Source organism: Bipolaris zeicola (assembly GCF_000523435.1).
Source record: "Bipolaris zeicola 26-R-13 unplaced genomic scaffold scaffold_6, whole genome shotgun sequence".
Lineage (NCBI taxonomy): Eukaryota > Fungi > Ascomycota > Dothideomycetes > Pleosporales > Pleosporaceae > Bipolaris > Bipolaris zeicola.
In genome coordinates this window covers 45,229-63,051 of record NW_006912055.1, presented here as the reverse complement: position 1 = coordinate 63,051, position 17,823 = coordinate 45,229, and the positions used below count along the sequence as shown (strand labels likewise).

At 50.1% G+C, this 17,823-nt stretch overlaps 8 protein-coding genes across 8 annotated transcripts; 4 read left to right on the top strand and 4 right to left on the bottom strand.

Moving 5' to 3' along the window:
* Nucleotides 1-36: 36 nt before the first annotated feature.
* COCCADRAFT_32512 (uncharacterized protein) lies at nucleotides 37-834 on the top strand (the record flags this gene model as incomplete). Its single annotated transcript, XM_007709129.1, has 1 exon — nucleotides 37-834. One exon carries the CDS (start codon nucleotides 37-39, stop codon nucleotides 832-834), a length of 798 nt encoding a protein of 265 aa, XP_007707319.1.
* Nucleotides 835-1,434: 600 nt separating this feature from the next.
* Nucleotides 1,435-3,212, bottom strand: COCCADRAFT_862 (uncharacterized protein; the record flags this gene model as incomplete). Its single annotated transcript, XM_007709083.1, has 3 exons — nucleotides 1,435-2,672; nucleotides 2,724-3,094; nucleotides 3,154-3,212. The coding sequence occupies 3 exons, from the start codon at nucleotides 3,210-3,212 to the stop codon at nucleotides 1,435-1,437; spliced, it is 1,668 nt and encodes a 555-aa protein (XP_007707273.1).
* Nucleotides 3,213-3,960: 748 nt separating this feature from the next.
* Nucleotides 3,961-5,078, top strand: COCCADRAFT_32510 (uncharacterized protein; the record flags this gene model as incomplete). The annotated part of the gene is made up of 3 exons (XM_007709128.1): nucleotides 3,961-4,006; nucleotides 4,057-4,727; nucleotides 4,782-5,078. 3 exons carry the CDS (start codon nucleotides 3,961-3,963, stop codon nucleotides 5,076-5,078), a joined length of 1,014 nt encoding a protein of 337 aa, XP_007707318.1.
* Nucleotides 5,079-5,394: 316 nt separating this feature from the next.
* Nucleotides 5,395-6,259, bottom strand: COCCADRAFT_83253 (uncharacterized protein; the record flags this gene model as incomplete). The annotated part of the gene is made up of 2 exons (XM_007709164.1): nucleotides 5,395-5,661; nucleotides 5,786-6,259. The coding sequence occupies 2 exons, from the start codon at nucleotides 6,257-6,259 to the stop codon at nucleotides 5,395-5,397; spliced, it is 741 nt and encodes a 246-aa protein (XP_007707354.1).
* A 2,125-nt stretch (nucleotides 6,260-8,384) lies between these two features.
* Nucleotides 8,385-10,448, bottom strand: COCCADRAFT_83231 (uncharacterized protein; the record flags this gene model as incomplete). The annotated part of the gene is made up of 4 exons (XM_007709163.1): nucleotides 8,385-8,524; nucleotides 8,576-9,837; nucleotides 9,886-10,269; nucleotides 10,408-10,448. 4 exons carry the CDS (start codon nucleotides 10,446-10,448, stop codon nucleotides 8,385-8,387), a joined length of 1,827 nt encoding a protein of 608 aa, XP_007707353.1.
* Nucleotides 10,449-11,014: 566 nt separating this feature from the next.
* Nucleotides 11,015-13,053, bottom strand: COCCADRAFT_83177 (uncharacterized protein; the record flags this gene model as incomplete). Its single annotated transcript, XM_007709162.1, has 2 exons — nucleotides 11,015-12,762; nucleotides 12,813-13,053. 2 exons carry the CDS (start codon nucleotides 13,051-13,053, stop codon nucleotides 11,015-11,017), a joined length of 1,989 nt encoding a protein of 662 aa, XP_007707352.1.
* Nucleotides 13,054-13,962: 909 nt separating this feature from the next.
* On the top strand, nucleotides 13,963-15,876 carry COCCADRAFT_22172 (uncharacterized protein; the record flags this gene model as incomplete). The annotated part of the gene is made up of 1 exon (XM_007709104.1): nucleotides 13,963-15,876. The coding sequence occupies one exon, from the start codon at nucleotides 13,963-13,965 to the stop codon at nucleotides 15,874-15,876; it is 1,914 nt and encodes a 637-aa protein (XP_007707294.1).
* Nucleotides 15,877-16,250: 374 nt separating this feature from the next.
* COCCADRAFT_22171 (uncharacterized protein) lies at nucleotides 16,251-17,702 on the top strand (the record flags this gene model as incomplete). The annotated part of the gene is made up of 1 exon (XM_007709103.1): nucleotides 16,251-17,702. One exon carries the CDS (start codon nucleotides 16,251-16,253, stop codon nucleotides 17,700-17,702), a length of 1,452 nt encoding a protein of 483 aa, XP_007707293.1.
* Nucleotides 17,703-17,823: the final 121 nt, after the last annotated feature.

Here is a 17,823-nt window from a genome sequence, read left to right as displayed (position 1 = left end):
CAGCTAACCGCCTTCTAGCGTTGCAGTAACCTCACCATGACATACACCCATGCAGAAACCCAGACCGTATGGGCGGGCCTCACCAAGATGGACATTCCTCGTCCTGACCTTCTCTTCACTGCCCCAGACACCACCACTCCTCCCGCCGAGCTTATTCCAGACAAGCAACACGACATGGCCGCCATTACAGCCCCTAACCCACTGGGCTCCCTCGATGCCCACGCTACATCCTTCGGAGGATTGCTCCAAAAGCGGCAGAAACGCCCAGAACTCCCAACACGCATTTCTCTACCCAACTCGGAGCTAGACGACGAGGTCCTGCCCTCCCCGCCGCCCACACACGCTATCCTCTCCCCGCTACCCGAGGCAAACAAGCTGCATGCCGGCCACACTCCACTGATCCCCCGCGCTCTCTCCCCAGTCCACTCCGACAAAGAGCCCGCCGCCCCTGAAGAAGCGCCTGCCACAGAGTACTACGAGCCGGAGCCAAGCATGCAAGCAGACGACCAGCCCCTCATCGGGCCCCTCATGCTGCCCACGAACCCTGTGGAAGGTGCAAGTGACCACATTGCCCTCGACGTACTCGACGACGTACTCGAAAAGGTGGCAAAGGACCAAGACAGATTCAGCAGGCTCAAGGATGCACCCGAGCCCGAGGTCGTACCAGATCCCCCCACTGCACCACCTGCAGCAGATGCAGACCCAGGTCTACCGCTAAGCCGAAACACATCATCCGACTCGCGCAAGTCGAGTAATAACAATACAGAAGTCGTCGACGGCGTCAGACTGAAGACTCCTCCTTTGAATTTTGGAGTCCCTATAGGACAAGTATAAGTCCATTGTTGTTTCAACAGGGTCGTGAACATCTCAGGATATATTTCCCAACGAGATTTTCTCTCTTATTTTCATTTCGCATTTTTTGGACATTTTGGAACTTATAACCTGGACAACGGGGAATATCATGGCATCAAATTGGGTGTGGGTTGGGGGGTTGAGGGGAGGGATGCGTTTTGAATAAACACCAAAACAAAAGGAAGGAAGAAAGGCACACTTCTGAAGAAGAAAAGAAGAAGACAGACGGTGGAATATGAAGAAAGCAAAAAAAAAAAAGAGATGCGATACCCAAAAAATTTATTTCCCATGTATGGCCCACCAGGAGGCACCCGTCATCCATATCCAGAGCCCATTGTAAAAAGGCTACATATACTTTACTAGCCTTGAGCGCTATGCAAAAGGACAACAATAGAATATCAAGCCATGATTTAGTTAGACATGCTTTCTGTCTCAAAAAAAAAAGAGCCCACTATCGACCTGCGTCACACAATGGCATGGTGGAAACGAGGTGGGGACTGAAACACATCCATTTCAATGCTTTGATGGCGTCTAGCCCTGGTCATTATACACATGCTATTCGTCACACCAATTCCTTTTTTTCTAGTCATCCTGGTCCCAGTTGCCCTGCTGTGCCTTGCCCGGCATCTTGGGCCCACCAGCCTGCTTGGCCACAATGATCTGGTCCACGCTCAGCACCGTCCTTGCTGCCTCCGTCGCCAGCTTGATGGCCCACATCTTGCTGACCCACAGGTCCAGAATGCCCTCGGCCTTGGCATCAAGCGTGCCCGTCTCGTCGTTGTTCTCAATGTCCACACCCACCGTCCACTCGTCGTCTTTGCGGTTCTTCTGTGCTGCGTGTGCGACGTACAGCTTGGCCAGCACTTCGGTTGCGTCCAGACCAGCTGACTCGGCGAGCGTGCGCGGAATAACCTCGAATGCCTCGGCATATTTGCGGATCGAGTACTGGGCCAGGCCTGGTGTCTTGTCTGCAATAGCCTTGACTCTCTCGACCAACTGCATCTCAGTTGCTCCAGCACCGGGTACTAACCGTGCGTCGCGGGTAATGGCTTTGACTACGTTGACACCGTCGTCAATCGCTCGCTCTACATCGTCGAGGTGGTTCTGAGTGGCACCGCGAAGTACCAGAGTGGCAGTCCGTGTCTGTTCGTTCTCTTGCCTGAAGACAGTGACACGGTCACCACCAATCTCCAGTGTCTCGACCACATCAATGCTGCCCATCTCATCCGGCATGGGTGCACCGAGACGGGCGAGCGGTGTGGCTCCAACCACCCTGCACAACCGTCGCAGCTCGAACTTAGAGAGAATCTTGATGACCAGGATGTTGTAGCGGTTCAGGTAGTGCATGGCCAATTCGCCAATTGTCGATCCAGCAACAACCACCCTCAGGCCAGAGTCGTGGAGCTCCTTGATAGCCTGCTCTACTTGTTGCTCCTCGCCCTTTGTGAACTCCATCATTTCCTTTGCGTTGTGTAGCAGTACCGTGCCCTTGGTCTCGGTTTGCGAAATATCGATTGGGCACGAGAAGACTCCGACCTTGGCCTTGGTTGCCTTTTGCACAGTACCATCGGGCTGTCTTGCGAAGACCATGCCCTTGACCACCTTGCTCTGCTCCAGAGCTCCACCCATGATCTTGACCACGCGGACGTTGTCGACATTGAAGTTTACGGGGTTCTTGGGGAGGACGGCGAGAACGGCTTCGGCGACGAGGTCAGCGAGGAAGTCTTCGCTGCCAGACTGTTTAGCGGCAACAACGGTGCGGATGGCCTTGCTCAGTTGCTCTTGTGACCGGATGTCCTCGACCTTGTCGCATACGAGCTCTGAATTGAATCAGCTTTGTAAGTATCGGGAATGTCTGCAGGAACACACACCTTCAAGTGTTTGAAGAGCGGCAAGTTGTGCCTTCTCGTAGCCCAAGACAATGTCACTTGTCTTGAGACCCATCCTGATCAGCTCCTCAGCTTTCTTCAATAGCTCACCAGCCAGTATAATGACAAAGTTTGTGGCATCGCCCATCTCTGCCTCCTGCTGCTGGCTGGCCATGACCAGGAGCTTGGCTGCCGGGTGTACAACCTCGAGTTCACGCAGTATTGTTGCCGCATCTGAGGTGAGGATCATCTTCTGGAGGTGGTTGATGACAATCTTGTTGCGGCCATATGGTCCGAGAGATGTCTGGACCGTCTGGGCAATCGTCCGGCAGGCATCGATGTTGCGGATGACGGCTCCATCTTCGGCGTCGTAGCTGTTGCGGGGTGGTTAGTTGAGTGTTTACAGTGATTGCGGGGTTGTGCAAAAGCATACTTTTGATAGCCTTGCTTGAAGAGGCCGGCATTGGGGGCGTTTGGTATCGAGAGAGACATTTCGGCGGTATATGAGGGGTATCTTGATTGTGGTGGTTACCTGACCCAAAGGTCTGCGCGGCGAGAACGCGTCCAGTCCCAAATTTCGATGCCAAGACTTGGGGATCGGGGGAAGAAATGACCGACAATTCACGACATGGACAACTGTCAGGGTTGCAGTTTGGACATGGATTTACATGGACCTTCTATGGCTCAGATGCAGCAGACAAGATGCCGTCACTTCTGATTATTCTGGGGCCTGGCTTCGCATCGGAGGGCAGGGCAGATGCCGTTATTCCCTCTATCATGGGCGACAGGCAGTACTTCAGTACGTAGACCACAAGCAAAGCTCACGCACAAGTAGACGACTGGCTACGGAGAAGCAGTCCATGTCTTTTCTTCACGGACAAAATAACCGTCCATCTCAGGCGCGTAATCATCACGTCTTGGAGGGCATGCAAGAATGTGAGCAATGACTATCTAACTGTACTCTGGAGAGTTTGTAAGGGTACCGCTAGCGAATTTAGATTGCTCGACTTCCTCTGGGCACCATAATAATGGCCAACATCTCATGAGAGTGCGAGTATGCTGGAGATAAGGAAAAGTGCCGTGAAGAAGAAACGATGGCGCCCGCGCGCAAAGAAAAGTTATTCGCATAGCTGCTTAGGTAATGCCGAGCTAGGCCCAAAGCACTTCCGCTCCCCGAACTTTTCCAACGTCTGGAGATGGCTGCGCCAGCATCGTAATTCGGCCACGGCCTTGGGGAGATATGAACACCGGACAGCAGGCGACTAGGCGTCTGGCCTCGAGAGCCGGTATGAAACGCAATTGGCATTGGGCGCATCCTGGTTGCTGACGAACAAAGGCCCCTCGATATGTCGCTCATGTAGAGACACAATCACCCGTACCTACGCATCCGCCGCTGCAGCTGTACAGACCCCGGACCAAACCACTCAGCATGTTCCCCCGGTTGCTCAAGCATCTCCTTCAACCGCATACGCTGTCAATGCCGGTGTCGTCCTGTCCCGCCCCCCGCAAATAACACGCGACCTGCATCCATTCGAGTCCGCCTTTTTTCTCTACCAAAAACGTCTGAATGAACGACTCGCACTCCCCTTTACACGATACTTCTACGTCAAGAAGCGAACCCCGGCCGATCTAGAATGGAAACGGAAGATGAAGCAACGGCTGACCCCCGCCCGTGATATCGGACGGTACAAGGGTTACGGAGACGAGGCCTGGAATGATGAATTGCTTGTTGGAGCACCTGAGAGTGATTTCGAACATCAGGTTGGAAAACTGCTAGAGGACGCTGAGCAGTCTGGTCTGGAAGATGCACCAGACACCACTGGCGCAAACAAGATGGAGCGTGAGCCTATAGAGAGGCCAATGCCGAGAGTGACAGAGGCAGACCAGAAAAATGACACAAAGAGTTTGAACCGCGCGCTGCAACGGACGCTGTATCTTCTTGTGAAGAACAAGGAGGGGCAATGGCAGTTCCCACAAGATCGCCTGAAGGATGAGCATCTACATGGGGTATGACCCCACCCCCACTTGGACGAAAGAGAGGGTGTGCTAACAAAGTCCTAGGCCGCAAACCGTATCATTACCAGCACCGGTGGCGTCAACATGAACACCTGGCTCGTCGGCCACGTGCCAATTGGCCACTACCAACTGGAGTATCGCGAGCCGCGACCTTCTGGAAGCCTCAAGGAGTACGGCGCAAAGACCTTCTTCATGAAGGCGCGCATCATGGCTGGTCAAGTCGACCTGAAGGAGAACAAGCTCGGTCTTCAGGACTTCAAGTGGCTAGCTAAGGAGGAATTGCAAAAGGAGGTTGACGGCAGTTACTGGCGATCTATCAAGAATATGCTTGCCGAGCGGTGAGATTGCTTCGCCTTTACGATGTATGGCATGATGAAAGTAGATGACGTGTAGCATGCACCAATTCTTGTAGCATTATGTACATTATTCAGAAATATTGGGCAGTGATTGTGCAATTGATCAATCAAAGCTCGATCGAGAAAGCGTGCTATAGATGTCTAACAAATACATCACGTGTATCATTTTGCTTGGGTGAATAGAAGAGAGCGTATTTTATAGAAAAAGGTAATACGAATCTGCTCGACTACGACAAGAAGACCCGAAAAATCGACATCACTGACACTTCCCAAACTCAGCCAACCAACCCCCCTTTCCATCTTCACTCACACTTCTCCAAATCATAACTAAACCCCTGCTGCGTCCCATAATACTGCCTCCCCAACTCCACACTATCCTCATACTCGCTCTCCACAACTCCCACCTGCCCCTTCTCCCCCACCACCCACAGCTCCGTACGAAAAGTAAACAACCCACTCCCGCATTTCTTCTGCGGAATAAGTTGAGGCGGATAACTAATGTTCGAATAGTGCTCTTGGGCATGCGGTCCGGATTGCAAGGGGCCCGTTAGATCAATCGTATCGGCAACCTATGTGTGTATCAAGGTCAGTTACTCTATTCTGTCATACCTCCCTTCTCCCCCTCCCTCCGTCACACGATCGACAAGCCAAAAGGAAAGAAAGAGAAATAGAAGAGAAAAAAAAAGGGGGAACACCATACCTCCCTCCTCCAAACGCCCTCCCCTCATAATACGCAAAATCCCAATAAACCCTCACCCCCTCATCCAACCTATACGTCAGCAACCCCTTGGTCCCATTCTTATGCACCCTCAACCTATACCTCTCCGCCTCCGCCTTCCCCTCTGTATCCGCAAATTCTTTGTACGAGACGGTGGCTTCGCACCAGGTGTGACGCGGGCCGGAGGCGAGATCGACGCGGAGCCAGGGGTAGGCGATGAACCAGTAGTAGATTTCTGAAAAGTCGATTGTGTTGGTGCCGTGGGTGGGGCGCGTGGTGCGGATTGTGGAGGAGGATGAGGTGTTTTTGCTAGTGTCCGGGCAGCCTGGGCCGAAGAAGGAGGAGAGGGTGAAGGACCAGTTTGGAGGGAGGATGCGCTGGGGGTCTGTTGGGGCAGAGGCAAGGGCGAGGGTTATGAGGAGGGAGAGGGTTGTGGTGGTGTATTTCATTTTGAGGGTGAGGGATTGAGGGGGCTTTTAGTTGGGTTGCTTACTGTGCTCTTGCGTGTTTTTTTTCGACAACATCGTGGTTGATGGTGTGTTCATGGGGCTTTTATACTTGTCGACGGGTATGGTAGAGGTGCCATTTGGATAGTCTGGGGAACTCTACTGTAGGCAATATGTGTGTATCACCTGGATATCTGTTGGAGAAGCCCGCTGGACATATCGTCTCACACGTTCATATGAATCGTTACTATATCGCTCTTTGATCAACGTCAAGGATTCCGTGGAGGAGGCATAGCAATTTCGATATCGTGTCGTATCGTATAGAGAAGAAAGTCTGTTGCGAGCGTGGTTGGTGTTTGGTATGAAGTTGGTGAGCAGAGATGAAGTCAGGCGGCCACCACTCGACGTGTAACTAGTGATCTACCCACTTATTTCTGGATCCTATGTTGCTTGCATTCTGCGGCCCGGCTGATCATCACTGTCCTGCAGTCTATCTCCAGCACCAATCCGGATCAACTTGGGGTTTCTGTGTCAATATGTGGTTAAACAGCCCCATGTGGGGAAGCCTGGAATAGGACGCATGCAGCGGCTCGTTAAGGGGTTGAGGCTGTGCAGTGCGTATTGTGTCCGTCAGCACTGTGAAACTTGACGAATTATAAGCTCCATGTGAGGTAACGGCTTCCATATATGTGCAGTGGGCATCATTTAGCCTATAGTGATTGCTGAGAACAGAAAGTAATCTGCAGACGATAGAACAGAGACTGTAAGGGGATGGGTTCATACGAAATATCGCGATCTTCTTCACTCATTCGATCGTTGTGCGAGATCGGCTGACTCTTATGGTATTGATTGACAATTTTGATGCGAGATTATCGAGATATTGTGAAAAGTGCGCGATTTTATGGATCCTCATAAGGCTGTGTTTGGCAAAGAACGTGGCTGGCGATTGCTGTACTTCTATAGACCGTCTTAACATGAGAAGAGGCTGAATCACCATCAACCAGCCAGTTGTTGGTTCTCCAAAGTTGGTTCTCAGAGTACTGACACCATCTTTTTTCGTGAACCCTTTCTAGGCAATAGACAGATTTTGTGTTTACATTGTATTCGTAGCTGTCTGGTTTGTACGCTTCGACTATTAGAGGAGAATCCCGATCTTGGATCCTAAAAATAACAATTGCCAAGGTAATCTTTCTCTATTGCGAGTCGCGTTCTAAAATCTAGTGCCAAAGAGAATGAAACCCACCCCACCAACCCGTTCTAATAATGCATGAACGCTCCAGAGATCTCATACAAGCCGCTTTTTTTCATGGTAATAGGACCTCGTACGAAAGAAAACAACACCATGTCTCCAAGTAGTTCTATTCGCGACTCCGAAAACTCCGTTAACATGGCCAAATTCATAATCATGCTTACAAAGTAAGCCATTTACTCTCAATAGAGAGTTGTAAGGAAAAACCCTGATTCGGAATGCCGATACCTCCGCGACTGGTAGGATCGTACGTTGCCTTACGAATATCCGGGAATACTTCGGCGCAAAGATGATGCTGGGCCGACAGAACAAGACTAGCTACCTTGTGAAGCTTTACAATTGCGGTGTCGCTTGCGGTATCGATTGCGAGGTCGTCTAGGATCTCGCTGCCGCGGACATTGCGAAAGGCCGAAGAAGGTCTTCAAGGAGGGGCGTGCGTTCAATGGACATCCTTTTGATCCCTATTCGTTATGATACTTCCAATAGAATGGTTGATGTCCAGTCACGTGAGGTTATCTGCAGGGACCCTTGTTTTCCAGAAGTCTCAAGTAATCTGACTTCTGATGGTGCGGTGGTACGCTTATACAATTGTTGCCAGATCATCAAGTGATTGCTTGTACAATGATGAGGTAGATTGAACTGGTTACCGGATGTCCTAAAAGAGTATCAAGCCGCGCTAAGAAGAGCCAAGATCAACGTATCTGAAGTTTGATAGGTGCTCGACGCGAGGTAACCGGACTACCAATGATCTTTTTTATCCTTGAGACGCGGAGATTGGTATGATTTGGTCCGTGACAGGAGAGAAGCCGTCCCACTTGAGATGTAGCCTCAGTTTCAGGCTCAGGATATCCATCCGTCAAGGTGAGCTGTCTGATGGAGTCATTGGCTCGAGCTGCGGTCCCATACATTGGCCAGGTCATTCAACATACAGACCGAGGGGAACATGCTGATGCTCAAGACTTCTCTAAGAATCTTTAGTATCTCGTCTTGCCTTTCTTTTGTCTCAGCACAAAACGCAGCTAGTATGTTATTAGTGTTCGATCAACGTGAACGCATCGCTGTATACTTACCTGCATATAATGCTTGAAAGCTAACAAAAGCTGATGGCAGATTTTGCGATTGATCTGCTACTGCGATTCCACATATGATCAAGGTACTTTCGTGAAGGAGCTTGAAGCGTGTTTGATACGTATTGAGACCGCCAGTAGAAGGTTGATTAAGTAGAACGACTATCCTTGCAAAATGATAAGTTTGAATGGCAGCAGCATGCGCTGGAGGATGAATCCATATGGGCTGGATCTGAGTTTTTCCCAACGAGGGCGGTGGCGTTACTTGAGGTGAGGATACAACAGGGATAGGATCGAATGATGGTGGAAGAAGCTGTTTCCATGCATCAAGTATCCGAAGTAGGGTTTCTCCAGCTTCGATATAGCCAGCGATATCATCTTGTTTGGAAGTTGCCGCATATTGTACACATTTGGCAGCAATGTATATGATATGTGTCGTCAGCCCCTCTAATGTAAGTTCTGCCATCGGTGTAATCGGTTGGTGGACAGTAAGTGCTGGTCTCCCAGTCCGGAAAGCTGCCCATACATCTTGTCGTAGCCATGCCCACCAGACTGCACGTTGCAATCCGTTTGCAGACTCTCCGCTCGTGCCTGTGTTCTGTTGGATCCAAAAAGCTCCTCTTAGATGGCGATCCCATTCGCTGTGGTCATAAATTGTACCTGCCCCAAACATCACCCATGTCGAGAGCATGATACCAGTTGTCAGTATTTCTAGAGAACTTGTATACGACTTGTGTATCAAGTTTTGCGATATGTACTGTAGTGTCTCCAAGAAAAACTGCTCAGCAATCCTTCGCATAGGTGTTGGCACACTACGATGTGCTCTAGATGGTTGATGATGTACTTGCGATGCGGACTCATTACCAATGTTGTGGTCCGGGTAGAGACTCATGTGGCGTGCGCCAACTGCCAGGATGGACTTGAGCAACCCGACATTGCGCAGAGCGAGATGTGGCACAACATCGGCAAAGTGCTTCTCGGTATCGAACAGGTCCAGTATCGGCGCTACAACAGTTACATAATGTGAAAAATACACCATCTCTTCACTGTTCAGTTCGAGCCTTGTGTGGGTATTCCACGGCTGGGTCGAGACGTTCATTGATTGGATATTCATATTGCTGAAACGACCACCCCCGGGTTCCAAGGTAATGGACTGTAGAGGGGATTGTCTTCTCGACAGGGTTGCGAAGTCAAAATTCCTGAAGTAGGTTTCTCGAGGTGCCTCCTGCATGTACATGATCGCGTCTTCTGCTAGCCGGTCATACCTGCTGAGCGTCAGTTTCTTATTAGCTTTACAAGTAGATTGATATTACCATTCATTGGGACCAGAAGTGGTTATCAAACTATCTCTGAAACTAAAAAAGCTATCATTGAGAAGGAATCCCTCGTCGGGAATTATGTTATCAGAGAGCACTGATTGCCCGGTGGGAAATGGTATCCATGATTGGATGGGAGCCACAGTCTTTGGACTTAGTGTGCTCCCTGATATTGAACAACTCGCTTCTGGGTCGCTATCTGGCGGCACCGATTCGGTACCAGTTGACGAGCCTTCTTCTGGCTTGCGAGCACTCAAAGCCCTGGGTTGCCGAGGTGCAGATGATTTCTCGGCATAGACACATTCGCGGGTGACCCTTTCGCAATTCTGGCAACTCGGTCGGCCTTCATCGCACTTGACCCGGCGCTGGCGGCACGTCAAGCTACCAGGAGTTAGTGAATGTGAGGAATCTGATTACGCCACGGAAATTCAAAGCTGTAAATATGTGCAAGTCGCGGCCGCACCAGACAAGGGGGCCATCTCAGCTTATTTTAGTAACAAAATCCTTTACGTAACATACCAACCCGTAGAGGTTCTTAAACCTCTTGATTTGGAAGGCATCCCTCCAAAGTCATGCGATGGGTACACGGGAGCCAATGTTTGAAGGGATCGTGTCGAGCTGGAGATAGGCGGGCTCGATGCGGGCGACTGGCTCAAATACGATCTAGGTAGCCGCACGGAAGCTAACCGCAGTCGCGTGCGCAAGTCTGCGGAGGTACCCCTCGCCCAGCTCGGTCCAGCATGACTCGAAGTGTGGAGAGATGATACGAAAGCACCGACGGTGTAGGATGTGTTGAGGAAGGGTACGATTGACTGCTGAAGTAGTAAAAGCTCAATTTTCACGTGGATGACGTTGGCGTCGTTATCGGCGTGTAGAGCAGCGATTTTGACACAGACAGGCTACACACGTGATAAGGAGAAGCACCCCGAGTTGTGTTTTCACCTTCCAATGACGATCCAAAATGGCCTGTACAAGAAGATAAAGGTATGGTACGTATTGTTGGTCTACATTGCCATGGTGAGAGGCTTTTTCCATTCTAGTACCAACGCGCTGTCTGGGCAGCGGAATCCAATGGGATACAGTATAGTATACAAGGTTTGATACACAATATAAACGACACCCCTGTTCATCCCCTCCACAAGTCGCCCCCTCGACCACGGAACCCACCGCCTCTGCCTCGTCCTCTGAAACCGGCTCTGCCACCTCTGTATCCTTCACTCCATGGGCCGCGATCTTCACCAACCTCTACGATACGATCATCATCGTCGAAGCTGTACTTGTATTTCATCTCTGTCTTGATGCCTCTTCCTTTTCTGACCTCGCCTGGTGCCCAGTCTCGACTTGTCTCAGCATCCAATTCCTTCAGTCTCATCTCAGAAATCTCATCCGAGACAGGGAGGTAGAATAGTTGTGGTTTTGACTGTGTCGATTCGAACAGTTCGTGGAGTGTCTTGAACGAGGCCTCGGTATCTTGACGAGCATCCTTTGTCGGCACTGAGGGCCGCTGATGGACGAACGGACGACGTGTATCTTCACTTCCACGTGGGCCTCTTGGTGCATTTGCGGGAGCGCTGGAACCAACCTCCTGGAACACTGCTGTGACTGAACCATCGCTAGATTCGGGATACACAACCTCAAAGCGTTTCGGATTAGTAGACCCTCCACTGGCACGAGCCTCCTTTTCGGCAGCTACTGCATCTTCCTCTTCTTTGATCCAGCTCTCGACCCTTTCTTCAGGAATGAAGTCGACCCATAGTTCCTTCCTCTTTCCCTCTGGTGGCCATATCGAACCATGCAATGACGCTCGTACTCGAGACGCGGCAGTCTTAGTACTGAACAAGACAAGAGCGTGTGTTTTCATTGCATCCAAGAAGAGAGCTTTGACAATTGTGGAGTCGGGTGAGCTAGAAGGTGGAGAGGCGAGAGAAACCAAGTGTGCACGCAATGGTTCCGGACGCAACGGGCGCATAAAGTTACGAATATACAGAGCTGATGTTACTGGGTGGAGTGCGGGCACCGTCGGTCGATCGTCTGTCAAGGCTTCCTGTAGTGTTCCGTTGTCACTAGACTTTACCAAGTCTTTGTATCGAGCTGCCTTTTCTTTTCTTTCGCGCTTTGCATCGGTCTCGGCCACTGGAGAGTCTGCTTCTGGTAATACAGCGTGGTGGCCATTCGTTTGATCCTGTTTGGCATCTGTGACACGATCATCTTCCTCCACTAGTCTTTGCTCCATAACAACATCTTCATCCTCTTTAAGATGTACCTCATGCGCAGGGTTTTCGCTTGATCGATGCTTTTTGGCTCTGATATCTTGGGCCTTCATCTCCGGTGTCTCACTGCGCCTCTTTCGCTTCTTAGAGTCGGCCTCGAGTTCTTCGGTGTTGAGTCTAGATGTCTCGTCTGGGGAATGCTCAGACTCAGTGGCAATATCCGGCTTCTCCACTGATTCTTGTTCATTGAGTGTAGCCGAAGTTGGCCTCTCGTCCATTGTGATGTCTTGCAAATCTCTGGGTGCTTCGGAGTCATGGTTTGCCAATCGCAGGGCCTCAGCAGCTGGGCCGGGAGCTTCCGGCAGTTCATCTTTTACAATCCTCTCTTCGTTTCCATCCTCAACCTCCGCATCCGCAGGCTCAGTAACCGTCGGGCCCACTACACTGTCTGGATCCGCAGGGGGCGCATTGAAGATTCCTGCTGGCTGTATTGAACCCGGCTCGTCGGCTTCAGTGACAGCTTCTGCTGGGTGCTCAATTGCTTGGGTCCGCTCTGGCGGTGGAACGTCGCTGTCTATGTGTGATACTGTTTCTGGCAGGGAATCTGTCGTCGCTACGGGTACAGGTGTAGTGTCAGATTCGGGTTCAGGTTGCGCTTCGGGCTCTATTTCTGGTAAGTCGCCGATCTCATCAGCTCTTTGAGTATATAATTACCTCCAGCTTTTGCAAGCGCGGGTCCAGGTACTTCTGGTTCGGGGGTGGCTTGCTTCGCGCTTACTTCCTCCTCAACCTGTGGGGTTGGCTCAGTAGGCGTATCGGGGGTTTCCAGAGCACCGTCTGTCTCCTCAAGTTTCTCGATAATTTGCGCCTTTCGTGTCAGGCCCGTACTTGGTATACCTCGGTCTTTTAGTATCTGTCGCAGCTGCGCGACTGTCTGCTTATTGTAGTCCGCCATTGCCGGGTCGGTCTGTTTAGCAGTGATCAATGTGGTAAGATAGTGGTCGCATAGACAACTAGTATCTGATGGGAACCCAAATTTTTGGAAAAAATATAGGTGAAGGGAGATGTTAAAGTTGCGACCAGGCTGGCTGCCAACGTCACAGTCGAGAGATTCGCGCGCGTCGCGTTAGTGTCTTGGCGTTTCGGAAGTGGCTCGTGCGCAGCCTGCAGATGTGGAGAAGGCTTGCATTAGGGGCCTGGCCATTGTCATTGAGACTCGTGGGGGTCAAAATCCTAAACCCAGGCTACCAGGGCTTCTCGTGCAACGTCAGACTGGATTTAACTTTGGTAGGGCATACTCTCGTATGGCATAGTGTATTTAAATGTTAACGAAGAACGGCGCTACAACAAGCACCTCTCTAATTACTATAGCGTAGCCCAGGTGCCATACTTTTACTTGAAAAAGCGGCCGGTAGAGTTCCATTGCAGCACTAGGGGAGGTAGGCAGCCAACAAGGCTGACAGGTAACCAGACACCTCATTTTACTGGTATTTAAGGCTAGGTAATTCGCCAAGAGAGCTGAGCGGTACGATTAGCTCAATGTAGCTAGGATGCAGATCATAACGGCACTTTGTGCGGTGTCATTCTCTAGAAAGGATTTCTGCTCAAATTTACCATTGGTCAGCCTCGTCTGCTCTGAGGGATTGAGGCTTGCTCTCCAGTATTGATTAGACTATTTCTGTAGCTTGCACTGACTTATGCGCGTGCGGATGTACCACGTGAAAGCATCTATTGACGCAAGCGATGGTAGTGGCTGTGTCTGGATACATATGGCTCGGAATAGAACTCCGCGCTGCTAGTATATACATGATAGAACTAGGGGATCTTTATCTTTAGGTCTCTTCGCACCTATATTACTGCAACAATGAACATTGTACCTTTTAACGGTCTTTCTAATGCCAAAAAGGAAATCCGTATCCTTGAACTTAGTGCACAACTTCCTCTAGATGGTCATTTAGTCAGAGCCTCGTTACACAATATACACATCAACTATGTAGCGCTATCATACACCTGGGGCGACCCTATTACATACAGCGCGACGAACCGTTACCATAAAAACCAGTCTGTTTGCATCAACGGAATGCAGCTGAGTGTAGCCGGGAATCTGGCTGCCGCGTTACACTATCTCCGGAAACGAAAAGTCAGCAATATATGGGTAGATGCACTGTGCATTGATCAAGGAAACATACAAGAGCGAGGGGATCAAGTCAAGATGATGGGTGATGTGTACCGAAAAGCAACACGTGTCTTGGTATGGTTGGGCCCCGCGACAAGTGACAGCGACCTTGCGATGAGATTTCTTGCGCTCTTAGCCCGCTGTGACACAATGGCAAACCCGAAGCGGGCATTCCTAGCCTATGCTGAAATGCGATACTACGACTCATGGATGGCATTAAAGCATTTGCTGAAACGCACCTGGTGGAAAAGAGCGTGGGTAATCCAGGAAGTCGCATTAGCAAAAGAGGTGGAATTCGCATGCGGAGACGAGACGATCTCAGAATCTGAATTTACGAACGTCGAACAACTGATTACCAAATACTGGGCCTTTGTATTTCCGACTGACCTCAATAAGAGAGTCGGACTGACAGGGCGTATGCTGGATCCTTTTCTGTTCCTGTCGCGCATGCGCATCTTCATGCAGACAGGGAAGAAGCTCGAAGTACTTCCTCTATTGTGGTTAACTAAGCAAACCCTTGCCTCCGATTCTCGGGATATCTTGTTCGCAAAATATGGCCTATTAGGAGACAAAGCCACTACGCTTTGTTCTCCAGCCTACACTGCACCCTTTGATGGTATTTGTCGGAGGTTCCTAGAAGCATATATTGAGAAGGAGAAAGATTTATCGATCATCTGCAATGCTGGGTTATCTTTTAATGGTCGCACCAGTAAATTGCCATCGTGGTTGCCAGACTGGGGTACTTCGAATCCGGCCTATCCTCTGCAGTGTTCTTGGGATGGCGGTTGGCCTGTCTATAGAGCGTCTGGGAACATGGTGCCTGATGTGAGATTCTCGGAAGATGGAAGCGCTCTCTATGCAAAAGGTATCATGATTGATACCATCGACGGTATACAGTTTGATCCATGGTGCCGTGAGAGCTTCGAATGTGGCAAGGGGCGCCAATCACAGTCGGAAACCTGCGCTTACGGAGATGGAGAAGAGCTCTTTGAAGCTCTTTACCGTACGGTCGTCGCAGATACATACCGTCAGGAAGCACCTTTTGTCCCCGAAAAGGCCCCTAGGGAGTTCGGCTACCTCTTTGCGAGGAAATGCAGGGAATGCGATGAAGATCTCGCCGTCTTAAACGAGCCGCAAGGTTACATGCCAACCAAGGCTCGTTCTAACGCTTCGAACATTGAGAAGCGATGGCATGGTATGAGAAATCTTCGATTGGGAAAAACATTCCTAGCTGAGGTTGTTGGCAAGGCCTTGTTGGAGTTTCCCGGATCCGAGTCCGAAACTATGGGTGTTCATGATGAACCTATCGCGAATCACCATTTATGGGCATCCTTTGAGCATAGTATTGGACAAGCTATGATGCACAGAAGAATCTTTACAACTCGTAACGGATATCTTGGTCTGGGTACTCGTACGCTGATGACGGGAGATAAAATATGCGTGATGCTAGGCTGCGCCACACCGTTGATTGTCAGAGCAAGCTCGAACAAGGATCATTACATACTTTTGGGCGAGACTTATATCCATGGTATAATGAGTGGGGAGGCGATTGAACGGTACCAAGTGGGGATAGAAGTCGAAAGTTGGATTGGGCTTTGCTAGCTATTAGATCATGATCCTTGTCGACAAGGATCTCCTTACGTAGCTAGTTTTCTACTTTTGAAACCGTTCATATTTGCAGTAGAAATACAGATCAATAGATGCTGTAAATACATGCTTTAGTAAGCGCAGCCAGGTACTCAATCCTCGATGAGTTGCAGCCTTGCAGTTGCAAAAAGCGTTGAGGGCGGGCTGTGTATGTACGTAAGCCTTGCATAGCCGACCAGGCTTTATCTTTGGTTCGCCCATCTACTTCCCTCTCTTACGTCTTCATTCGCATAGCTTACCTTGATGCTTCGCAATCAACTTCATGGCATATAATCCTTGCGCAAAACAATTCATAAGAGGATAATAATATCATTACTAAGGAAGACATAATGAACAAGCGTCGCGAACCAGTTTCCTTAACATGGGTGCCCCTCGTTGGCTCAGCCGCATGTCTATGTGCCACCGCATACCTAGCTCGATCGCTCCTAACCACCAAAGAGCGGTACGGTCCGAACCTGACTGCCAATATGATCCAGGGCTTTTGTTCCCATAATCAGCTACTCATCTCTCGCCTACCAGCCTACGGCGCGACAGAAAGCTCATACAGCAGGTTACTGCACCTTTTCCACGAACCTCACGCCTCAGTATACGTGTATAATGAGCTACTCAGGCGTGAGAAGGCATCATGGGAATCTGTGCCAGACACTGTACAACTGCTGTCGATTGAAGGGAAAAGAGGAACAAGCATTCCTGGAGTACCAATCAGCAGAACAACACTGATAGCCCTCCTTCTCCTGACCAATGCACGCGTCATTCACGAGTTCTCTTCTTCCTCTGGATATCGAGCTGCACTAGGAAGCTGGTGCGGACAATGGTACATTCAATGGGAAATGGGACAGCAGCATGCTCTTGTCAGCTTGCGGGCGCATGATTCCCACTCGCCAGCAACAGATGTCTATGCACCGGTTTTCTCTGCAAGAGTTGACGCATGTGTCAAGATGATGGCAGGCGTGGTCCAGCATCCCAGTGGAGGCCCAAACTTATTCGCAGTGGCGTTCCCAGGCAGAATGCCTGCTGGTGAGTACTACCTTCAATACCAAGAGAACGGATTTGCATTGTCGCATGGCGCACGCCATATCTACAACATGAATGGCGGAAAAGTATACGAGGTAGATTTTCTTCTGCCGCGGAAAAAGGAGCAAGACGTGTTTGTTATTTCACGTACTGGACAAGACGAAGCGGAAGTAATCCTCGATCTGCCGTCGAGCAAGCAGGAAGTACATCCTGTGCGCATGTACATCGCGCCGAACGAACAAGCGATCCTAGCACAATGCCTAGATTTTCTTCCCTGGGCTTACCTCTCCTGGTCCATTCATCGCGGCATGAGAGACATCCTACTCGCTTTTTCGCGGAAAACAATGCATGAGTATCGTCAACGGTTAGCTCAGCAACTACGTGATGCGGTGCCCCAGCACAGAGAGGTACTCGTTAAACAAGGCTGGGAGCCGTCCTTTGTAGATGAACACATGGGCATCATGGCTTCTTCAGCTATCCTCGCCGAGCGCGGTAATTCGGGAGATGCAGTTCGCATAGTCACTGCACTGGCGGCCCTAGAACATTCAGGGGGGTACGAACCAGATTTATCAGATCTTGATGAAACGACCTTCTGGAGACGCAGTGTCAGTGAAAGAGTAACAGGAACAGAAGAAGACGGAGTAGATGTGGAGCGCCTGAGCAGGGATACTGTCGTGGCGCTTGTGAAATGCTTTGTATTGGAATGGAGTGTCGACTTTGATTACCAGTTTTATCACCGCTTGCCAATTGATCTCCTCTTCGTCTAAGATAAGTAATGAATTCGATCATAGTACCGCCCAGCTTTATCTTACACATAGTTGTTTTTTATCATGCTATCCTGTTCTCAGTCCTCACAGCGGTGAAGGTCAATACATATTAGAGTATGTG